A 24595-nucleotide genomic window follows, 5' to 3' on the forward strand; every position below is an offset into this window, starting at 1 on the left:
TGGATTTCATATTGGTATAAATTACGCAATTATAATTATATTATGAGACCTTATTTAAATAGCTAGAGACTTTTTGCCCTCTAGTTAGCTGCATTTCACCGGTGGAGGATCCACTATGATCATTTATTGAGACTTTTATACGAGGTAAATATAATAAGTTACTGAAACTAATAAGAATACTATTACGTCAAACCAGACATGAACTAAGTGGCATGGTATATCTGTAAATTTTGAATGTCTTTTAACTAAGTTCAGCTCAAACTGTAAAAGGTCGTGTACGGTGTTTAAACATTTACACTGTGATCCATATTTCTTTACATGGGCAATGGAAAATCTTTTTTTAGTGAGAATGGTCAAATTTTTGAACAAACATGATCGGCTCTCAAATGAACAATTTGACTTCATAAAAGGCTATAGATGCAATTATAAGTCTTATCGATATTATTGTATAGGGATTGGTGAGTAAACATAACAGTATAAGTGTGTTTCTCTATTTATCCAAAGCGTTTGATTATGTCGACCATATTACACTGCTGGACAGACTGGAATCTCATAACATTCTCACATGGCTTAGTTCATTAATAAGTCAGACTCAAATTATTGAAATCTATAATCCAATTATAGAAAAATGAGTTATAGAGTTCCTCAAGGATCCTTTCTCAGTCCAATTCTCGCCCTGTTTTGTCAATGACATAACAGCATCACTGCCAGACTGGAAAATCGTGAAATATGCTGATGATACGACTCTTTATTTAAAAATCATAGAAATCAGTCTAGGAAAAAACTCATTTATATAATTTAACAAAATTGGGGTAAAACACTTTTCTAAATCTTATGTTTGGAATTTCGCTTTAAACTCAGTAGATACGCCCTGCGACATGTTAGCGGATACAAAACCAAAAGAAGATTACTCCTCGAAATTCCTTGGAAATTACCTTGTTCAAGGTTTGATCTAGAAAGGTCACATCGATCACGTCTGCTCAAATTTAGCCTCAGGAATTTATGTTCTGAGGTCAGTAGCCAAATACTTTCGATGTCAAATTCTGATAACGGTGTATTTTTGCTTGGTGTTGTGGGCTGTCTGAACAATTTATACATTTTCAAATGTTTGATAAATTAAACGAGTTTCTAGCGTATGACTTAGAGGCGAAATAATAACAAGACTGACTGCCAAACGAAGTGGAAAGCATAGGTGATGAATGAATCTGGAATGAGTGGTCAAATGTATGTCTGAATGAGAGCTCGATGTGATATTTATGTAAAACGTTTAGCAAGTTTTGACGTTTTCTATACGAATTTATTTTGTATCCGAAATAAATTACTGATTATGGACTATTGACTATTCCCTTACAGTGACAGGACCGGCGCAGCTCAATGTCGCCAAGTTTCCTCGTAACAATTAATTTGCATTTATATTCATACAAGTAGATATGAATATGCCGTTTCTAGACCACTTTTGGGACAGTCAGAAAAATAATGGAAAATACTGTTTAAGGACAATAAACGAATCTGTAAAATCAAATAGTAAACCAAAAATACTGTTTAAAGGACAATAAACAAATCTGTAAAATCAAACAGTAACTCACGAATGAAAAATTACCGAATCTATAGCTGTTTGCTTCTACTCTCTTAAGCTGTCTATTGGAAAACTTCTGCTTCGAATCCTGATTTAATCAATCTGCTAGAATCAATGTCAAATCTCTGTTCTCATATCTGTTTAGAATAAACGGAAATTCTGTGGTAACTATATTAAAATCTTAATAAAAAATCTCTGAAATGGAATGAAAAATCAAGAAATCTAAAATTTTACTGGATTTCTCTAATATCGTTCTTAATCATATCATAGGCTAAAACTTCTCAGATACCACAACTACATAAGAAATCGCGTTTGTAACAGCATTTTGAAAATCCATATTGATAGTTATATCGTTTTTTGAAGCAGAAATATTTTTAAAACTCTTTGTTGTATCAATGACATAAATAGGTCTATTCGCTAAAAATTCTTTAGGATTGTAATACATTTCCATATTTTTGAAGTAAACTTTCTTAAAATCTTAATACATCTTATACATGATTCTGAAAAGACCACCGGAAATGTTTAAATTTTGTAATTCATCTGGATAATAAGAACCATTCAATTTTACTCTGATATTTTTCACATTCAAACTATCGAACTTTGAAGGATTTTTTTCTTGATTATTCTGTCTATCTGATTGAAAACCAACAATAATGAACTTGGGATTGAATATATTTCTATAAATATTTGTGATATCGAACGAATAATTTGTTCCGGAAATACCTTTTTGCTCAATACAATTGCCAATCTAGAAAATTTACATAATGTTTTGAGATTTTGTAATTTCATCAATCAACTGAATTTACTCGTGGTTTTGTAAATAATCATCGGACCTCTAATGAAAAACTCGTTAATTGTAATTTTGCCATCAACAGGCATAACATTTCCAGTTGCAGTCTTCAGAATCACATCATCGTCTTCAGCTCTTATGAAACTAATGTAAAATCCACCTTTACAGATTGGAAAATTTACATTTTCAAAGAATCCTAAGCCGAAATCTGCTAAATCACCAACCGTTTCAAATTGTCCAAATTTAAAAGTTGATTCAAAACTGTTTGAAAATACAACACTTTTGGATTAACAAATGGTTCCTTTAATAGTGCTTAATTGGCCACAGTTTTCGACTTATTCTATCAATTTATTGTGTTTTCTTACTTCAATCTTAGAAAATAAAAACTGTTTAAATTATCGATTAATCTAACATTATCAGTTCCAAGATATGCTTGACCATCTTGTTTTGTTAAAGTTCCAGAAATATAAAACTGGAAGTTAGACGAACAAAAATTATCTCCAAAATCAATATTAAACTCAATTCTTTTATTCGGCTCACTCAAATGTTGTTTAATATTTGGATAGAAATTTTTAAACTCCATCCTTTCAATATCGCCTGAATACTTTTTGTAGTCCACCATTTAATAAGAAAAAATTTCAAGATTTGTTTACGAAAATTTTAAACATCATGCATAAAGCCCTGCGAATGTACCTACCTCATCAATTCTTTAATCAAGTTCTTCATGGAACTTATTAATTTGTTTTTCTAATTTTTGGAATTTATCAGCGTATGAATCACTGTATTGAACAAATTTATGAGCAATATTTTCAAAGGTTTTGGTAGTATCTAAACTGAACTTATCAAAAGACTGTTGAAATTTTGTAATTTTTTCAAAAGATTTATTAACATCTTCTTTAAATTGATTAAAGTGTTCTTCTAGTTTAATTACTTTATCAAGTAATTCACCAACATCGTCTACTGATCTTCTATATCTGGCTGCTAACTTTTCACAGACTTCTGTTGTAAAATCTTTAACATGTTGTTTATGATTCTCATAATTTTGTTTTAGTTCATTAAACATTTTAATATGATCTTCGAATTGATCTTTTACGATAACATCAAACGGATAAATTCCCTTACTAACGCTGCTAAGTCTTTTTCCTTTAAAATCTAAGGCATTTTTAACATTCGGATCATGTAAATCAACAATATCGATGTTTTCTGATAATTTTAGAGGTTTTAAAATTTGTTCTTTAACAACAACATCATGTTTGTCAATACCAGGTCGAACACCGACAATTCTTTTTTTATTAGCCAAACTAACATAATTCTTTTCAACTTTGATCGCTTCAGTAATTTTATCAGCTTTTTCGATATGAGACATTAAATTGGTAATTAATTTTTTTACACCATCATCAACTTCTTTTTCCAATGTTTTTATTTTATCAGCAACTTCACTTAAACTCATGAAATTTGCAAGTTTGTTATCATATTCTGCTTTAAAATCTTCAATCTCGACAGCAAACATATCTGAATCTGGAAGGTTTTGTAATAAATTTTCTAACTTGTTATCAAAGTCATTTCTCACTATCAAAATTCAAACTATTATCTACATTTTGAGTACTTTCTGTTTTAATTTGTGTTCCAAATACGTCAAAAATATTTTGTGAATCCATATTTATTAATTAATAGTTTGTTAACAACTTCTTTAAAATCTTTACCATCACTCAGTTGATTCAAAACAAAAACACATAAATGACCACAAATTGGGGGATCTCTATAATCTTGAATCTAAGAATCATTGTGGTAGACGTTTGATTTTTTTCAAATATTTAATCAATTCTATAGGTGGTTTGTCCTCAATTCTCCCATACGAATCAAAATAACATGCATTCTTATCATTTTTATGATAACAAACCCAATGCGTTCCACTTCCCATAATCGAGTCTAAATTCACAATTCCACACTCAAATTTCTGAACTTTTTCAGGTAATGTATCTCTCATGAAGATTCCTCTAAAATGTTTAATATTTTTGCAGATTTCTTCCAATGCCCCGAATGTTAAAGGTTTGATTTCAAATGTTTTTAATGTTTAATTTAACGTAATTCAATGTTTTTTCATCTAATCCAGATCCTGTAACATCTTCCAACTCTTTATCCAACCAATTTAAAATGTTGAGAACAATAGGAATCACGTCTTTTTTTAACGATTGGAGCAGCTTTACGAACATAAGGAACAACATTTTTAACAACTGGAATATTTTCTCCAAAATCTAATAAGTCTTTCTAAAGTCCACCATTTTTAAGTTCTTTCAACTGATTATAAGAAAATTCTATTCTGACGCCTTTATCGGTTTTCTTGTGCTTTTCGAGTTAACAAATATCTTCGCCATTTTTTAGTTGATCTATTTTAAATTGAATACTAACGGGTATTTCTTTCTTAAATGCGGATTTTATTTTTTCTTTCTGATTTTTGCTGAAATTTTTGTTCACCTCCATTTATATAGTTAAAATTTCAAGTTCTCTTCGATTCCCATTCCTAATTTTCTCTTCAAAAACATTGCTCCAGCTGTTGGAAGCGCAACAAATCTTTCACCTAAACTAGCATCTTTTGATAAAAATCTATCGATTGCTTTATCTTGTAAAATTTTATCTGCTATATGTCTAGAATTTGTGTCTCTATGTTTTGCATAAAAAATATCGTGTTCCATAGCATCTTGATCTAATTTATTTATATTATACTGATAAGTTGGTACGTGTAATTCAAAAGGTAAATTTTTGATAAAATCATTCAAAAGTCCACTACCCTCAATCATAGACGAACTTATTGCCGGCAAAATTCGTTTTAAATATTTAATTCCATCAGGTTATTTAATCATTTCATCAAGTTTGTTTCGTAATCAAATCTTTAATCGCTTTCTTTTCGTTCAAATAGTTGTTATTTCCATCCTTTTCTTGAGCATAAATATAATTAATAATTCCATCCAGTTTTGTCAAATCGTCGATATATCTGTATTCAATCTTATTATCACTGTATTTTCTTACACCTGATCCTTCGATTGGTTTTTTTCTCAAATTGGTATAATTAGTTCCATATATTTTTTACCTCTACTTGACTTAGGCTTCTTAGTAGATGGATCATTATTTTAGAAAATTGAGTCAGATTCCCATAAAATTTCAGTATAATTTTTCAAATTTTCTTCAGAATAGAAATCTTTTGGAACATCAGTGCCTGTTAATAATCTCCATAAACCTTGAGTTCCTTTATATGTTTTTCATTAATAATGATATCATTATGCTCAAAATTCACGGGCAAATTTCCAACTTTAAAACTTTTCTTTTTTCTATCCCAATACAAACCAAATATATCATCCTTTGCTCTAGGAAGGAATTTTTTACCAATTTCACCAATTATTATATCCGTTGTTCCAGGACTTATTGGTTCAACTATTGTAGAGTCTTCAATGATTCGAGGTCTAAATTGTGTTGAAGATGGTAATTTTGGCAATTCAAACTCTTCTACTTCAGATTCTGGAATTGAAATATCGGCAAATTGTCGTACAACTGGAACAAAATTCATCAAATTTTTATTATCACTTAAAAAGTTTTCAATTTTACCCTCAACATTTTTTATTGCAGAAGTTACAGGTTGATTAATTTTTTGAATAAATTCTTGTTCTTTCTCATCAATTCGAATCTGTTCTTTACATTCTTTGATTAATTTCTTTTCGATTTGATCAAGTTTTTTTCGCTTCTTCAGAAGTTACGTTCACCATTTAATTAGAAAAATTTTGAAACGTGGAACGTAAAACGTGAACGTGGAACGTAAAACCGTGAACGTAAACGTGGAACGTGGAACGTGAAAACGTACGAGATTATTACACGTTTATATTAGAACATTTATTCAAATATTTACCATTTTTAGGCGTCAAAGTTAGATTAATAGTTAAAAATCCATAGTCTTCTTTCCAAATTTTATTACATAATTCATTAAAGTGGTTAAAACTCATATCAGATCCCACATAATTGTTGTACATTTTTTCGAATAGTGATCATCTTGCTTAAAAACACACAACATATTCAAATTATTTCTTATAACTTGTTTATCAACCTTTGAAAAGCATTGGGAAAGATAGATACAAGATATGTTTTTGTGACGAGACGTTACAAAATATTCCTCAATAACGTCCTGATTTTCCAAAATACAATCATCAAAAACGATTAACGAAATGGGTTTACATTCGCTTAACGGAACTATGTCCTCAGAAGCATTATAAAAATTGTGATATTTCTTTGCTTAAGCTCTTCTCAATATTTTTGAATCTTTGTTGTGATTTTTTGTATGCGTCTTGTTCTAAAGATTTACTAAAAACATACAAATTGGAATAAGGAATCAACCTATTGTAGATAAAATTCAATAATAAAGTTGTTTTTCCACATCCACTTGAACCAACAATTAACAATCTAATAGGTTGATCTTTCTTGTTTTCTTCAAACGTTTGTAGTTTTATCTGATCTTTGTGCTTTAAAAATTTCTCCATTTAAATAGCGAAAATTAAGCTGTTCAAGTTGACTTCAGAAAGCTCTAAATCAGTTTTAAACTTGGAACATCCTATTCATTTAGAGGAAGAATCAAATTATTTTATCGGTTTAAGTGGTTTTTATTCTGACAATTTTGTGATGAATATTTCTGTAGATACACCGATTAGTTTTTTCAATGATAATAAACAATTTTATAAAACGTATTACATTAAAAAAGGCTATTATACTTTTGATAAAATTAAGGATTTAATTGAGAATTACTTGAGAAAGTTCAAACAAACGGATAACATGTTGAAATTTGATATAAAAGACTTTGAAATTAAAATAGTACTCAACAAAATTCAACTTAAATCTCCTGTTATAATCTATTTTTCTCTAATTTTGAACAATTTATTGGGTTTTGATAAAGAAATTTTGGGAGCAAATCAAATACATGTAGGAAACCAAAAATTTAGACCATTCGATGTAATTGAAGTACATTGTAATCTCGTTGAACCTAGTTTTGAAAATCATACCGAACATTTACGCATAGAATCTGAAATTTTGTACACATTTTTCCCAAATGTTGCTTATGGATCAAAAATCAGTGAAAAACCGAATGAAATCGATTATATTCCAATTAGAAAAAATATTAAAAGAATTCAAAAAATCGTTCTAACTATACAAGACTCTGATGGAAATTTATTGAATAATGAGAGTAAAACAACAATATATTTAAGATTGTCGAAAGAATGATGAAGCAACAGACATGAATCAAGGGGGGGGGACGAATCGTTCTCACCTTCAAACTTTCAAAAAACACTATTTTCATTAATGAATCTGGCCTTTATTCTCGAAATAAAAATTACTAGTTAAATGGAGTCAGTTGTAGACCTACTCGAATTCAATAATAAAGACATTGTAGCAACGGTTGACGAAAATAATGAATTTTGGTTTAAGGCGAAAGATGTTGCAGAGGTGTTAGAATATAAAAATACGAAGAAAGCAATTAAAGAACATGTTAAAGAAAAATATAAAAAAGCTTCGAAAACATACATTCTGAAGGTAGGGGTGATTCACCCCCGCCTTCAAACTTTCAAAAAAACACTGTTTTCATTAATGAATCTGGTCTTTATACTGAAATAAAAATTACTAGTTAAAAATGTTTCTATCTAAATGGAGTCACTTGTAGATAGAATCTACTACTCAATAATCAACTCAAATTCAATAACACAAATATCTTAACAATTGTAGACGAAAACAATATGATCTGGTTTAAGGCTAAAGATGTTACTATGCAAAAGATCAGATTAAACGTTGACGAAGATGATAAATCAACGTTTTAAGACATGAATCAAGGGGAGCTATTGAATAGCTTACCTTCAAACTTTCAAAAGAACACTGTTTTCGTTTATGAATCTAGAATTTATTCTTTAATTTTGAGATCGCATAAATCAGAAGCGAAATTGTTTAAAAATTGGGTTACGAAAGAAGTATTACCTTCCATTAGAAAATATGGTGAGTACAAACTCAAAAACGAAAATAAGCAGTTAAAAGATGAAATAAAACAGTTACAAATTTCAGGTCAAATGAAATCCTTGAAAATAGAGAATCAAGAATTGCGAATGGAATTAATGAAGAGAGATATGATATGTAAAAATTTTGATAAGAAAAAACACCATGTTTTTGTGTTAATTAAGAAGAATCACATGTGGGAATGGCCTTATTACGTTATCGGAGCTCAAAAGAGAGAAATACCGAAAAGATTGAAAGAACTTGAAATTGATTACCCAGAAATGGAAATTTTGTTAAGACATGGTGATCCAAATAGTATAAATCTCTACAACCAAATGAAAGAATCTTTGAATATTTTATACAACGGAAATCATTTTACTACAAATATGGCAGAATCTCGAGTGATTTATAGAATACCTAAATTACACGATGAAAATGTTACTAAATTTTATTAAACTCTCGAATTATGATATTTTGTCTGTAAATGTTTTTGAAGATGAGGTAACCATTGAATGATTCGTCCACACTCGCAAAGAGTCGGTTTCTTTTGACAATTTCGAATAATTCCTATAGCACAATCCTTACAATATGTCTGTTTTTTATCTTTACTATAATGCCAGTTATTAAATTCAGAAATATCCTTAATTTCTTTACACACGCAACATTTTTTCTCTTCTAACGTTAATTTTTCTATTTTATCGTATAATTCTCTGTTATATTTACTACGACAATGTTTACACATAGACCCTATTCCTCCTTTTTTAGTCTTATTTTTATGAAATTCTTCAAAATATTTATATTCTTGACAAATTGTATACTTTCTTCTTCTTTTTTTGCCTCCATTTATATAGAAAAAATTACAGCTTTGACTTTCTCAATTCATATTCATAAAACTTTCCGGTTATTTCTTCATTATTAAAATCTCTAATACTATAAGTTACAGGATATGTGTTATTAATTTGATAAATCACAAAGATTTCTCTTGACCAATTGTTCTTATATTTGTTTGAAAATGTTTGTTTTTTATTAACAGACACAATTCTTACATGATCATTGATTTTAAATTTAGTTTTCGTGTGAATTTCTGGTGGAACATACTTGAAAACGGTCTCTAATAACTCCTTTTCTGCATATTCCTTTCCTTATCTACGTCTTTGGGCTTCATTTTGATGGTGCTGTGAACTGTATCGTTATAATTGTTTACGAGTTTTTTAAGAATATCGATCCATTTAAAGTTGTTAATAATCTCAAAAATTACTTTCATTCTCTCATTTTGAGTTCTGTTATATCTCTCTACAATACTTGATTTCTCTTTGTTTTCAATATGATAAATCTTAATGTTGTATTTTCTCAAAACATCATTAAATTCTTTATTTTTAAACTCTAAACCCTTATCTGTATGAAGTAGGTTTGGAGGTTTGTGATTGGTCCTTATGGCGTCTTTTACTATATCTTCGAAAGCTTTTGAAACATCCTTGTCGTTTTTTCTTTTGATAGCTCTTGATCAAGCATATTTTGAGAAAGTATCAATAACATTTAACATATACTTAAATCCATCATTTTGATCTGAATAGTTAGACATTATAACTAAATCTGCTGCCCATAAATCGTCAATTTCTAATGTTATAATTTTTCTTTTTTTAAACATTTTTCGTACTGGTGCATGAATTTCTCTAGCTTCAATCTCGATTTTTTCCTTATTCTTAGATTCTTTCTTTACTTGTTTTTCATAAGGATTCTTTATAAATTTACTCTTATTTCTCTTACATTTTGAACATTTTGCTGCAATTCTATACAATCCGTTTTGAGTTTGAACAATTTTAGAATCTATATTTTTCGTTTTTTTCTTACATTTGTGGCAGTGAATTAAATCATCTTCCATTTATATATCAAAGTTTCCAACTTTATTTAATTCATCTAATATATTAGATTTCGCTTCATAGCCATACGGTAGTGTATCGATCTTATTTTCTAGGACAATTCTCTTATCATCTTTAGCGTTCAGTGCTAACTTGTTTATGGTATCTGTGTACAACTCATGTTTGTAGCTTCTAATACAAGTCATCTCTCTAAATTCTTCTTTATCTTCGAACAAACATCTCTTCAAGTTTTTCGATATTTATTGTTTTATTTACAACGCTTCTCCTAACTCCTTTACATTTTACTGGATTTTTGTCTAGATATTTGTATGAGTACATTTTCGACCTCAAACCACAAAACTCTTCTAAAACTTCGCTATTTAACTCATCTTTGAATTTCCCTATTACCTTCTTATTTTTAGTAGTGAAACATTCATGATCTTTTGGATAATCGCTCGTATCAAAGTCATCTATATTTTCTTTAATAATTTTAAAAGGATCTTGTTTCAATTCTAGGAAATAACTGTCTGTATCCATGTAACACAGATTCAAATCTGGATCAAACTTCTTTAATTTATCGTAATAAAACTCGTACATTAGCAATTTTGATAGGTCAAGAACTGAAAATCCTATGTATATCGGTTTGTTAAATTTAACCTTTTGTTTGTACATGTGACTCGCTATACAGTTGTCGTCAAAGATATTGAAACATTTGAAGTTCGTTTTCTTGGCCTGTTTCATTGAACATTCTTCATTTCATAGTTTGATATCACATCTATTTCGCACATTTTCGATAGATTTTCCAAAAACAGAGTTTTTCATGAGCTTATAAAAATCTTTCTCAAAGTCACTTGTAGCTTTGGTTCTCATGTTTGTGTTAAAATCTATGTACTTTTTTATAAAAGGCTTCTGATTGAATGCAATAACCCTATTTACATGTTTCAACTCCATCCAAAATTTCAAATTTCTTGAATGAACAACGTATTCAGTTTTATCCAGTACAGTTGTCAAAGTTTGTTTTTATAATGTTCGGGAGCAAGAGGTAAAACCTTATGATATTCATGTAAATTTGTTGGATATCCTAGATCAACTTCGAGAATATAGCCATAATCTTCGTCGCCAGTGAGTTCAAAAATTGTTTCTTGCCACTCTTCTTTTGTATATGTTTTAGGATTCATCCACTTGATATCACTAAACGGAAGTTTTTGCATAAGACCATAACCATAAAGATTATTGGCATCGACATAAAGTAAAAAGTTTTTCAGGCTTTGTCTTATCGAAATCTTTCAAATTTGCTTATTTGCTTTAACATATCGTTTAATAAATTGAGAAATGCCTCCACGAATGCCTTTTTCAATCATCAAATACATATTATAATCACTAATCAATTGCAATTCTATTTTCGTTAATTTTAACATAGCATCCCATGCGAGGCTTGGAGCTGTTAGATAATGTGCTGGATCAAGTTTTTAACAATTTAGACAAATGTTTCTGAAGTTTTCGAATATATCAGCAAGCAATAAAACATCTTGGGTGTTGTACAAATCAGAGTAATTGCCTAGATTTTTCTCTTTTTAATTTGTTCCAAACGCTCAAGTAGTGTGGATAATCTTTCTCAGATATGCTCTCGTCTGTCAAAAGTGAATAGAAATCTTGAATTTCAGCTCTTCTGTGTAATCAAGTTTTTAATACTATCGATAAATTCGTAAGGAAATATGCCTTTTACAGACAATATTTTAAAAATCTCGACTTCGTTATTTGGCTGTCGTTTTATAATTTCATTCAATATTCTTCCATCCTGTATAAAATGATTTGTATGTTTGAAGTCTTCTTTTTTGAGGTTTTTAGCTAATTTTTCAATAGATGACGCCATGAATCTAAATGTGTCTTCGAAAGAAAACTTGATAAATTTTCTAGGTTTATCATTGTCAAATTCATATCCATATCCTGAATTTACAGAATAGTTTATATATTTTTCATCTGTGTTTGCAATCAAATCAACATTACCGTGCTGTTTTGCCTTCTTTTATGTACAAATGGGTATCGTAGTTACTCATATTGTGACAGAAAACTGGAATATTTTGAGGAAATTTTAGATTCAAGTTACAAGATAAATGAGCTGAACCTCTAAATTTACCTGTTAAATGACAATGATCTCGTACTTTTTTTCTTGTTTGATTATCAAAACCCTCACATTCACAAATGTGACAAAGACTAGAATTTTGGTATGCTAATTCTTCTTCTTCGGTCAATTTCATAGGTTTTTTGTTCTTAGAATATTATATTTTTTAGCTATGTATTTTGATATTCTATTAAGCTTTTCAAACAATTTTGCAGGAACATTAGGCAAATCGTCTTCATTTTTTGCTCTATAACATATAGCTTTGTACATGCGATTGGTCACATTCGACACTAAATATAGAGTAAAACCATAAGGAATATGCTTCTGAATCTTGGTTGTAGTCGATTTTTGCGGATTGTTTTTGCATGTCGGAATCTTCTCTAATATGCTTTCAAAATCCATATAAAGAACGTAAGGATGAGAAAATTTCTTTTGATAATTAGTAAATGTTGTCGTTTTACCTGGAAATGGCATAATAGGTTTGCATACTTCGTGATTTTTTCAAATTTCCAAATGATCTGCTAAATCTCCAGATTTGTAGAAATGACTCAAACATCTTCTACACAAGAACATCTTGTGAGCATGTTTTGATAATTGAGAACTCGCTAATCTATTTAAATCTGTTATCAACACATAATGAGATTTGTCTTCTTGTTTAAAATACATTAAATCGATTTCTAACTCGGCATTATAAACTTCGGAAATTTGTAACGGAACAACCTTAATATTTTCATCAAAACTGTAGACATTGATATACATTTTAGGATACTTATACTTGGAATTGTAACTTCGTTTTTCAAATAACTGTATATCTTTTAAAGACATTGGATACTTAAAGCCCGAAAATATCTCGTCATTTACAAATTTTTCATATTGTTTTGCTCTGTCAACATGTGTCTCGGGTTTTTCAATAGCACATCGGATAGAATAAATAAAGCAATAATCATCTTTATTTTTTATATTTATACAAGCTTTTTTATCTTTGATTTTCTTTGGAAAATCTATATATGATCCTGCGTTCATCATTTCGTGTTTATTAATGCTCAAAACTAGTTGTTTGCAGCTTTTAAATGTCCATCCAGAACCTCTATTTGGATGATTTGTTTGTTCACGATGTGTTAATTTATTAAATTGTTTGGTGATTTTTAAATTAAAAAATGATTAAATTAAAAGATTTCGTCTGCTTTTATAGTAAAATACATTGGAATGTTTGTGGTTCACCGTTCACTAAAGTTCGTTCATATTCACATTCCAAAGAGAGATAACCCTTCATATTTTCAACATTTTCTTGAAATTTTTCGATTAAACTTTTAATTTCTGATCTCATAATTGAAAGATATTTGTAAATTGATATGAAATTGTCACGTAAATTTGTTTAAATGTATTGTTTGAAAAGGCCGTGTATACAGGATAAAACTTCTACATCAATGATATTTTCGGTTTTTTCGTTAAGAGTTTTGTCAATTTATTCGATCGTTTCAGACTTAGTTTTATCGTTTGTTTCAATGGAAAATTTTTCAGCGATTGATTGAATTTTTTTGTCAGTAAATAGATTGAGATCTTTTTTATCTTCCTTAAAGCTTTTCTTTAATTCACGCAACTTTTCTATGTTATACATCTTTTCGTGACCGTCGATTTGATACTCTTTAGCCTATTGTCTTAAAAAATTCAGTTCTTTCTCGTAAATTTCTTTGTTTTTTAGATGATTCTTTGACTTATAATGCCTGGTGTAATGATGTTCAAAAACATCTTTTTTTGCAGTAGGGGCATGCTATCTTTTTGCGCTCCATTTAAATAAGAGAAATTTTAACTAGCGAATTTTTCTAAATTTCAATTTTATAGTGAATTTTCGAGAAATATCGTTCAAATTATCAACTTTAAAGCTAAAACATCGCAATAATTAGAGATATTTCGGTAGATTTTTCAGGATTTTTCAAAAAAATCAAGTACCAGTTTGTATGTACCTTAAAAAGTTGATAATTTGAACGATTTTCTCGAAAATTCACTATAAAATTATAATTTTAAAAATAGCTAGTTAAAATTTCTCTTATTTAAATGGAGCTACTAAAGGAATTAAATGAGGTTGGTGATTTGAAGTTCAAAGAATATAAGAAATTAATATAATTAGAAGAAAATAAGAAGTATAAAATTGTGACATTAGAGAAAATGAAAGATAAATTCGGGCTTACAATCATAGCAGAATTGGAAGATTTCAAAGTACACTTACCGAACAGATTTTTGACAGTTTTGGATGAAAAAAAGATTAAAGAATTGAATAAACATAATAAATTACACTTGGTTGTTACTGGAAAGAAGACTATTAAAGATAAAGACTGTGTTACTATCAATTTTGTAGAACAGAAGATTTTTCGTTTATTCGTAGCAGACATTTCAAATAGATTGACTAGACAGCTCAAGAAAGTAGAAGCAAACAGCTATAGATTCGGTAATTTTTCATTCGTGAGTTACTGTCTGATTTTACAGATTCGTTTATTGTCCTTTAAACAGTATATTCCATTGATTTTCTGACTGTCCCAAAAGTGGTCTAGAAACAGCATATTCATATCTACTCACACACACACACACACACACACACACACACACACACACCACACACACACACACACACACACACACACACACACACACACACACACACGCGCCATATATATATATATATATATATATATATATATATCATTTTATTATATCATTACAAAGGATTTATCAATTCAGATCTCGGATATCTAAGGGTAAACTGTATACAACAAAACAGTAACATATGTAACAGTATTAGTAGCAGACTCAGGCGCTGGCTGACGCTGCTGTGCTAAATATGGCGTGATATTTTTTCATGGTACTTACTATTAGATAGGTTGATTTAATGAAATTATAATGCTATTCTTTTATTATCGTTATATCAATGTTTACAATAAGTATTAAACCCTCCAGCTTTTTCATGGCTGTATGTATTATAAGAGACACATGGATGAGAGTATACACAGTCAGGGTGACGTATCTGAATGTGTACGTGTTATGTAAAGGGTTAACATATTTCTACAGTTTCGAGGTTTAACAGAGCTAAATCCTTACAAGGAATTCTAATTATCCATTTAAACTCTCTACTGCTACGTCCCTATTTTTGGAGTGCACAATGATGAAAATGAGTAAACGGTATGTAATTTATAAATGATAACTCAGTGCTGAATTATTAAACTATAATGTAATGACAATATCGAGAACAGAATATGGAGTTGACCAATGCAAATTATGTGCGGTTTACTGCAAGGTTTCCCATGACAGCCAGAGCTAGAGCACATAGCACCGTGGTGGTACTGCCTATGCTTTCTCAGCCATAATAAGTGATGGAATACCATAATAACGCATAGCTTTAGAAGGGAGCAAGCCGTTTGAACTATAAAGAGTATATCTCAACTAAGATTATAGATTACTCTTGTTAGATCTTGTGCCAGTAATTAGCTTTCCTTTAATTAGATTAAAAATACCTTACCGGGATAGGGAACGTCCACTTTAAAGATTACAAAATTATTCCACTTTTACAACCGCTTATATCTATGCGATTTTTAATAGGAAACCCTTTATAGTTGTCAAATATTTGTCATACAAGACCAAAATCGTTAAATTATTTTAAATTAAGGGTTTAGGTTTTGTGTGATTGATAGTATGCAGACGTCTGATAAATTTGAATTGCAAATTTAACAAATAACATCACATGACTGGAACACACGCGTTCAGTTTCTTTATGTGATGTTAAGAAATTGTTAAAAAGTTTTTGATTATAACCATTGTCAGTACGTCTTACAAGCTCATGTTTTTCTACTTTTACAGTACTACTATCAATACCTTCGGTAGAGATTAGAATTGTATTTTTATATTATACGAAGACATATGTTGTAAGTTGTGTTTCTTTAAATAGCATTTTGATATTTTTAAAATAAAGGGAATGCATTCTATCTTACAAAGCTTTATAACAACGTTGCTCACATTTCGTGGAACAGTTGATTTTACTAAGAACCGGACGGAGACGTTTGAAGAGTTTGCTCAACAGAAACTGTTTAAAAGTTCGCTGTCTCTTACTCAACATTTAAAAGTTTTAGAGGTCAACTTTGGGATGTTCTATTCTACCTCATAAATTTTTCAAGAGTCACTTCTGATTATTGTCAGTCAGTTTTTAAACAGTGTTGTCAATAGTTTATTATAGCATTTATTCAATACACAAATGAAAATATTATATGTCTGCTATTAGAATGGAGATTTCATGAAAATAAAAAAAAATTGATTATTAATCGGGGTGGAGATTATACTTCGTTCCTATAGTGGATAGGAGCAAACCTACTCATGCATTTTGTTAATTAATTATACTATTGTTTAATTAAGTTGATTTATACTTTGAAATCTAGAACCTAATGCTTGCTGGAAAATTTTTTGTACTGTGTAAAAACATTTATTTCTAAAAACACTATTTATCGGATTTAGTTTCTGCAAAGACAAAGTATACTCAATAAGTTATTAAAATTTCACGAAATATATATTATTATGAACCTTTCGATATGATTGAAAGAATATAAATAAACGTAATTTTTGGAGTTAGACTTTCTTATAACCGCCATTGTATCACATTTACATTGCAATATAACACAAAAAATTTTGTCACACCAAGAGCCACTCACCCTATATATATATATATATATGTGTGTGTGTGTGTGTGTGTGTGTGTGTGTGTGTGTGTGTGTACATTCATGACCAAACCAAACTGATCGGAAGACCAAATACCTGAACAAAAATTTATTGAATCGTAAAAAGTAAGGGCTCTGTGGTGTAATGGTAGCACATTCATCCAGCAAGTGAGAGATCCGTGTTCGAGTCCCGGCGGAGCAAGTAACTTTTTTGATTCAATGTTCATTGAAATTATATAAATATATATTTATATATAATTATATGTGTGTGTGCGTGTCATATATGTGTGTGAGTTGGTCGGCGACTCGTTGCAGACCGTGTAGGAGTGGTGGTTGTGGTACCTCACCCTATATATATGTGTGTGTGTGTGTGTGTGTGGTGTGTGTGTGTGTGTGTGTGTGTGTGTGTGTGTGTGTGTGTGTGTGTGTGTGTGTGTGTGTGTGTGTGTGTGTGTGTGTGTGTGTGTGTGTGTGTGTGTGTGTGTGTGTGAATAGTGACTATTAAGTCTTAGGACGACCTTATAACTTTAAAACGACAAGAGATATCGCAACCAAATTTGGTATACTTTACTGGAAATTGTAAGCTACTTTTCTGTGTAGATGGTGGTCGGATTTCACCTTTGAGGGACGGCCCGTCGGGGGTTATAAGAAAATCTTAAAGACAGCCTATGTTGAGTTGTACATCATTTTGAATGTCTACTTGAACTAAAAACAATGCCACAAGCTGGACTTCAAAAGGTTGATCCAGTCGGAAGATATCGCTGTTCAAAGTTAAAAAAATTTTAATACCATTTCTTGTGTAATAATGGTATTAAACATTTTTTAAGCGTTTTTAAACATAGATTTTAGAACCAAAGGGTAAAGGGTTGTCTGTTTGCTCTCTGCACGGCATATCTTGCTGGAAAAGCGCTATATATTTTAGAATCAAAGGGCCAAAGGGTTGTCTGTCTGCTCTCTGCACGGTATATCTTGTTCGAAAAGTTCTAGACTTTTTTCCTTACGTTCTGGCGGCTCCTTCGAAATTGAGTTTTATAGGTTTATTATGTTTTATCGAGAGGGGCGACCTAGATAGAACCATCATGAACATTTATTTAAATTGCCTAATAACTCTTATAAGGGTCTTAAACCCATGTCTAAATGTACAATGTACCTAACGCACAAGAGGTAATCTTTGTATTGAGAAAGCATTTATCGGTTTATAAACACATCAATCCAATACTACATATGATACTTTCCCTTTTCCTTTGAATGTTAGAAGAATGTTAAAAGCAGTTAAATAGACCATGTATGAAGATGACAAAAATTTGCGAATTGTTACTTTCCTCTTTTGCTGCTCAAAAATCTGCCTAATTTTGCCCAAATTGTTGCCAGCCGGGTTCCTTTGATTGGTTTGATGTGTTTTACCATCGTAAAAAAATAAGACAGAAGGGAATTTTCATACATTTTTCGAGATTTAACTGCATCACATTAAATACCTTAAATTTTTGAAGAGAGTTAATAAAAAAATTCAACAATGAAATAAATTTATGGAATCGAGTTGAAGTTTTTCCATCTGATTTTATTTTATTTTTCGTGCCATTTGAGCTCTAGTCTTAACCGTAGGTCTGTTATTATTTATACACTTATTCATGTTTGGTTTATTTAATAGTAACAAGTAAAAGATTTTCTATTTAACTTGTATTACTAGAATAAGTCAGAGCAAGAGTGCAAGGGGTTTATCTTACTAAAAATAACATATCCAAGTAATTGGCCTTTCACAAGTGATAACGGCCAAGAATAAGACAGTTTCCTGGTAAATTGCAGTAATATTAACAGGTTATTAACACTGAATTAACGCAGCCAGTCTGCTCAGTACATTTAAGGCTCAGACACATATAAGATACTTATCACATAATAAGTCCTGCTTTGCATTTGAGGAAATTAGCGAAATCAGATTTTTCTCCTGCCAATTTAAATTTGATATTTACCTACCATAGAATCATTTAATGATTGATAATATATTGGTAAGTTCGTATATGGTTGGATTCACGGTTTTTTTATAAATTTAATAATATTGCATACACTTTTTTAATTTAATTACTGACATTTGCTGCTGAAAGACCGTCCTTAACATGGAGACAGGCCAAAACCTTGTAAGGAAAAAATTGGGATTAAGTAGTGACTACACTTTCCTTAGTCCACTACAGGAAAATATCGTTTCTCGAGAGCAAGTACTAAATGCGATGACTCAGATGTCAAGAAGCATTTTACTTTGGTAAAATAAAACTTTGTTAATTTTTAATATCATTACTACATAAATTTTACCAATTGCAATTATTGGTGAAACTACATAGCCTACTAAAGCAGAGCCTCAACCATTATAAATATAAATCTTCAATACAACTTATTCAAAAACGTAAAAAATGTGTATAAAATTCATTATTTTGCTTCTTAAATTTGAAAGTTTATAATGTTAACGGTTCCGTGGGATGCCCCTCAATTTCGTCTTGACACCCCCTCCCCTGATTTTTTGTTCTGTATACGCCCTTGCTTACATGTTTAAGTGATAAAAATAAGTCTCAGACAAAGCAACTAACTAATTATCGTAATCACTACCTCTTCAACCCAAGAAAGTTACAATAATTAATCCCTCCCCAATCCCTTACTGACCACGATTAAACCAAACAACATTTCGCTGTGACCAAATCTTCCATGAAGTATACTGGAAAATCCTTTTTCTGCGTTCTCCACAATCCTTCTGGATTTCAATCTCCTATACGAAACACCAATATAACAACATTATATCTTACTTGTCTTTCGTTTGTTGGAAAATTGATAGCACAGATATTTTCCTGCGCTTTATGATATTTGTCTGATGCTGATAGAGGAATTAAATTGCGACAAATGCAATTGCTGGTTTCATTTCGGATGTGAGGAGAAAATGTATGGAAGAAAAAGAGTTTTTCTTATTACACACAACATTCCAACAATCTTTCTGTAAAATTGAATCGGAACAGAATTGATTGTAACAAAACTGGCTGTACCCCTGATATCACCACAAGATCACAGAAGAAGTAATAAATAAAATAGACACAGTTGCTGCTAAAGCTGAAATCGTGCTTATATTTAACGATATCGCTAACTTGAAGAACAGCTTTTTTCCAGAAGACTTTGAGAGCGATGTTAAATCAGAAAGTGTTCAGAAATGCGCTGATTCCCAATAATTTGATGCTGTGTGTGATTTGGGGATAGTCCATTGTACGTCAAAACGACCCTAAATCATCATTTTTAACGTCCTGGAAAGTAATTTTCAGTAGGTTTATGACAAAATGACCTACGACTTGGATCTTATTAACCAAATTAGATGCTATTAATTATTCTCAACGGAGTTTCTCTTTCTTCTGGATTAGCTGAATCTTTTCAAATCTTCTTCTACTCTTTTCAATCTAGCTGAAGTTAGATGGGTCTCAGGAAATTCATCTACAATGCATCTAGATTGTGTGTTCTAATATGGATAAAAAAACTCGTAACTATTACCAAGCTAAATTACATAGTAAGTAATAAACATAGAAACGTGAAAACCAAATACAGCGGTTTACCGTATAATGACAGAACCGTCAAAATGTGACAAAAACAATGTATCTTTTCATCTTAGGACGTAAATGATTGGTTTGAGCTGTAATTTGCAGTATATTTACCGTAAATATTCAAAATCAGCAATATTATAAAATATATAAACGTGGTATATCTTGTCAAAAACACGAGAAAAGATTTATTCTGGGCAAACTTTAATGAAAACAAGATACAGCGCACAAATTTTATCAAGAAAGTAATTGAAATTGTTATTTTAAAACAAAAATATAAAATACATTGTTAAATATATCAATGTATAGGGGGAATATGTAATTAAAAAATTCAAAGAGATAGGAGAAAGGGCTTGTGGATCGATCATAATTAGTTTTTATTGATTAATAAAGATCAATTCATGAAAAAAGCGCAAATTTTATTAATATTTAATCGTTAGGACACATTACTTTTTATTACACAGTTCTTAATAAGTGTTAAAACACCGTTTATTTTACTGAAAAGAACATAGTCAATAATGAAGTAATATATATAAAAGCTGATGAAGCAAGTTTAAGTTATTTACTGTTTAAGACTTCTTCGACATAATAATATTCCTGGCTTTGATGATGATATTTTAGAGAGACCTTAAAGCATTGCACGTAATCAAAATGTATTAAGGCAATAGGAGTTTGTTAAAGAGCTTTGCGTGCAGAGTACAACACGCCATGCACGTCAATGATGGATGATGGAACGTATTATGCAGGAATTCTCATATTATCTGGCAGTTACGATGTGCTTTACATTCATCAAATGTTAAAGAGCTTTGCGTGCAGAGTACAACACGCCATGCACGTCAATGATGGATGATGGAACGTATTATGCAGGAATTCTCATATTATCTGCCAGTTACGATGAGCTTTACATTCATCAAATGTTTCCAAATTAGTTTTGTAAATTACTATTATTCAAGTTATTCTAGGAAGCTGTAAGGCTATAAGGCAACATTTAAATTACTGGTTAAAGTTTAACTTAGAACTCTCTTCTGCAATTTGGAGACTCCATCCTAGTCCACAGAATTTCCTCAAAAGACCACGGCATTCCTCAGCTGCGAGAAAACATAACATAGTGGATCACTAGCGTTTTTTCTTGTATTGAATACAGGAGCAAATAATATACTACACTATTTACTACTAACTGTATTTCTATTATGATGCCAACAAATTAGAAAGCCTAGTATTTATAATATGATTATTGTTTATATTTTTTAGGTCAGATATTTATTCAAGGATAGTACATGTTTGCTTTCAGATCTGTCCAGCATTACTCCATTGCATTCCAACCAATTAGAAACCTCATTACAAGTTATATTTTTGAAATTTTAGAGTGTCATCTTTGCCACTATTACAATTGTGTCATCAGCGAACGAAATCAATGATGATTGGTAAGAGACGATGGCTGAGCAGACTAGCATAATATCAGACTTTTAATTTTAATTAGCGATAACGCAGGTTCAAATCCTGACAGTAATTTCCGCACCTTTTATCAGTATCATCAACCGTAGTAACTCTCCTATTTTTTTATAGGATTCTTTTACAGACTAGTGGCTTTTGAGGACTGGTGAATAACGCTGAAAAGGGTATCGCCATATTCTTAAAATTATAATGAGTGCGAAAAGGCGTGGGATAGACATTTCACTAACTTTTAATTTTCCTTAGATATGGGACTTATTTCCGAGAGTTGAAACAGTTCAGAAAAAGCTCCAGTTTTGAATACAGTAAATTATAAAGGACTCAAAAAATAGGTTTATAGTTTAAAATTAATGGAAACAAGTAAAACTACCCTTGGCCTTTATGAACTGCTTTTCATAACTTGACCTGGAAAATTACCACAAAAATATTTCCACAAGTTCTAAACTTGTTTTAAATATCTTTAAGTCCACTATTGAACTACTAATGCAAAAAATCAACATTGAGTTTCTTTAATAAACAGAAACTATTATTTCGTAAACTTATTATTAAAACATTTAAATTTATACCAATCAATAAAATAGACAGTTCAATCAATTTAGCTTTACCACGAAGATCAGTCTTCATCTAGGGTTAATAGAGGTGGAAGTGTATCGACTGAAGTTATGTTTGTAGCATAACATTTTCTGAAACAATATCAACTGAGAGTGTGGTAAAAGAAACAGCTAACGTCTTGTCAAAAGAATGTCACTTAAATTAAAGTTTTTAGTACTGCGTTTCTAGAAATAAGATTTGCAGTTGGTGGAGATAAAAAATGATAAATAAAAGAGTAATCCACGAATGAGAAGAAGGCATTTAAATAAATAAATCATATTTTTATTGCTTTCAATCAATTTTACATTAAATTTGTAAACGTCATTAAATAATGTTAAAAATCCTGCAGTTTTATATTCAAATATTCAATTATTTCACGCATGCATACATTAAATTACATTCTGTCTCTCACTCATACATGGCTTCAGTATCGGTACTAAGTTGCGAGAATTACTGGTCCCAACGATGTAAAAGGAACTCATCTACAGAATAAAACACTCCAGACATTAAAAGGTCCTTTAATCGAGCTTTAAAACAGAGTTATGTTTTTTAACGTTTAATGCTCTTAGGGATATTATTAATTAATACGACACCAGCTTGTGAAGGAAGTTGTTTAGATGCCAGTGTTATATGGTGTTGCATCCTGTAGCTGTACCCACCTCTAGTATCATACCTGTGGACGTCTCTGCTCCGCACTAACTAACATCGGAACAGGCAGTACAGAGCTATATCCAAGATATAGAGGCAGTGTAACGTCAGAAAACCATGATTCCTGAAAGCATCGCGGCACGACTCTCTTGGTTTCAATTTGCATATGTCAGCTCAACTCATATTTATATATTTGATTTTAATCTGACGCAGAGAGCCGTTTCATCCGCCTATTGGACTATCTTCTAATTCTAATTGATCCCTGGGGCCCCGCTGATTCAAAGGAACTTTATGTGACTGAACATTGGAAATTTCTACAATCTGATATCTGTCAGTAAGCTAAGATTTCAACCACTTTGTTGGCAGACCACGCACCCCATATGATTCCAGTTTTCATAAAAGAGTTGTATGGTGAACAGAATGAAATGCTTTCAAAGTATCGAGAAATACACGAATTGTGTGCTCCCGAACCTCAAAACCCTATACGACCGCATCCACAATGCTTGTGATAGCATCGATTGATGATGTTTTTGTCGAAATCCAAATTGACTTGAAGGAAAAATCTCAAACCTATTGAGGAAATCCATGAGTCTTTTAACTCAAATACTTTGCTTAAAACTGGCAGAATTGAAATGGAACGATAGTTTCTTGCGAGACAAGGATCGTCCATCTTGAAAATCGGAATCACTTTGGCTGTTTTTAGCTGAGATGTAATCACTCCTATTTCAAAGTACATGTTAACCTGTCTTCTCAGTGGTTTCAAAATGAGCTTTAGGCAACGTTTGAGTAGCCACAATGCCATGCCATTGATGTCACATGATTTTTCATGTTGAGGCCCCGCAGCGGCCACAGGTTCGGTGTCATCAGAACGTCCAGTCGCATCAGAAGATGACTTGGCTCCATGATGTAGTACCGCAGCGGTCACACGTTAGGTGTCATCAGAACGTCCAGTCGCATCAGAAGATGACTTGGCTCCATGATGTAGTACCGCAGCGGCCACAGGTCCGGTGGTGGACGGGGGCTTATCAGCAGAAGACGCCATGATAGATGATGAAGGGTCACAGCCGGGTATATTAATCCTCAGCAAAGCCTCGATGATATGTTTAGCGAAGAGGCGCTTGCCGGGCACCCTAAGATGCATGCCATGGCTCGTGAATAGGCGGCGAATAATGTGGTTGAAATAAAAAATCTCAAGGTTTTTATGATTGGCCCTCAGTTCCTCAATAAACACATTTACCCGGATAATTTTAATTAAGAAAAAGAAGAAGTTAGCTGTAAC

At 31.1% G+C, this 24595-nt stretch overlaps 1 protein-coding gene across 1 annotated transcript in view; it reads right to left on the bottom strand.

The window, feature by feature from the left end:
* The window catches only part of LOC124369711, a 120798-nt gene extending 96579 nt beyond the window's left edge, over positions 1-24219 (bottom strand). The window contains exon 1 of the mRNA XM_046827765.1: positions 24133-24219. Within this exon, the coding sequence (XP_046683721.1) occupies positions 24133-24219 (87 nt within the window). The remainder of the gene's footprint in view (positions 1-24132) is intronic.
* Between the last annotated feature and the right edge of the window lie 376 nt (positions 24220-24595).

Source organism: Homalodisca vitripennis, chromosome X, assembly GCF_021130785.1.
Source record: "Homalodisca vitripennis isolate AUS2020 chromosome X, UT_GWSS_2.1, whole genome shotgun sequence".
Taxonomy (NCBI): Eukaryota; Metazoa; Arthropoda; class Insecta; order Hemiptera; family Cicadellidae; genus Homalodisca; species Homalodisca vitripennis.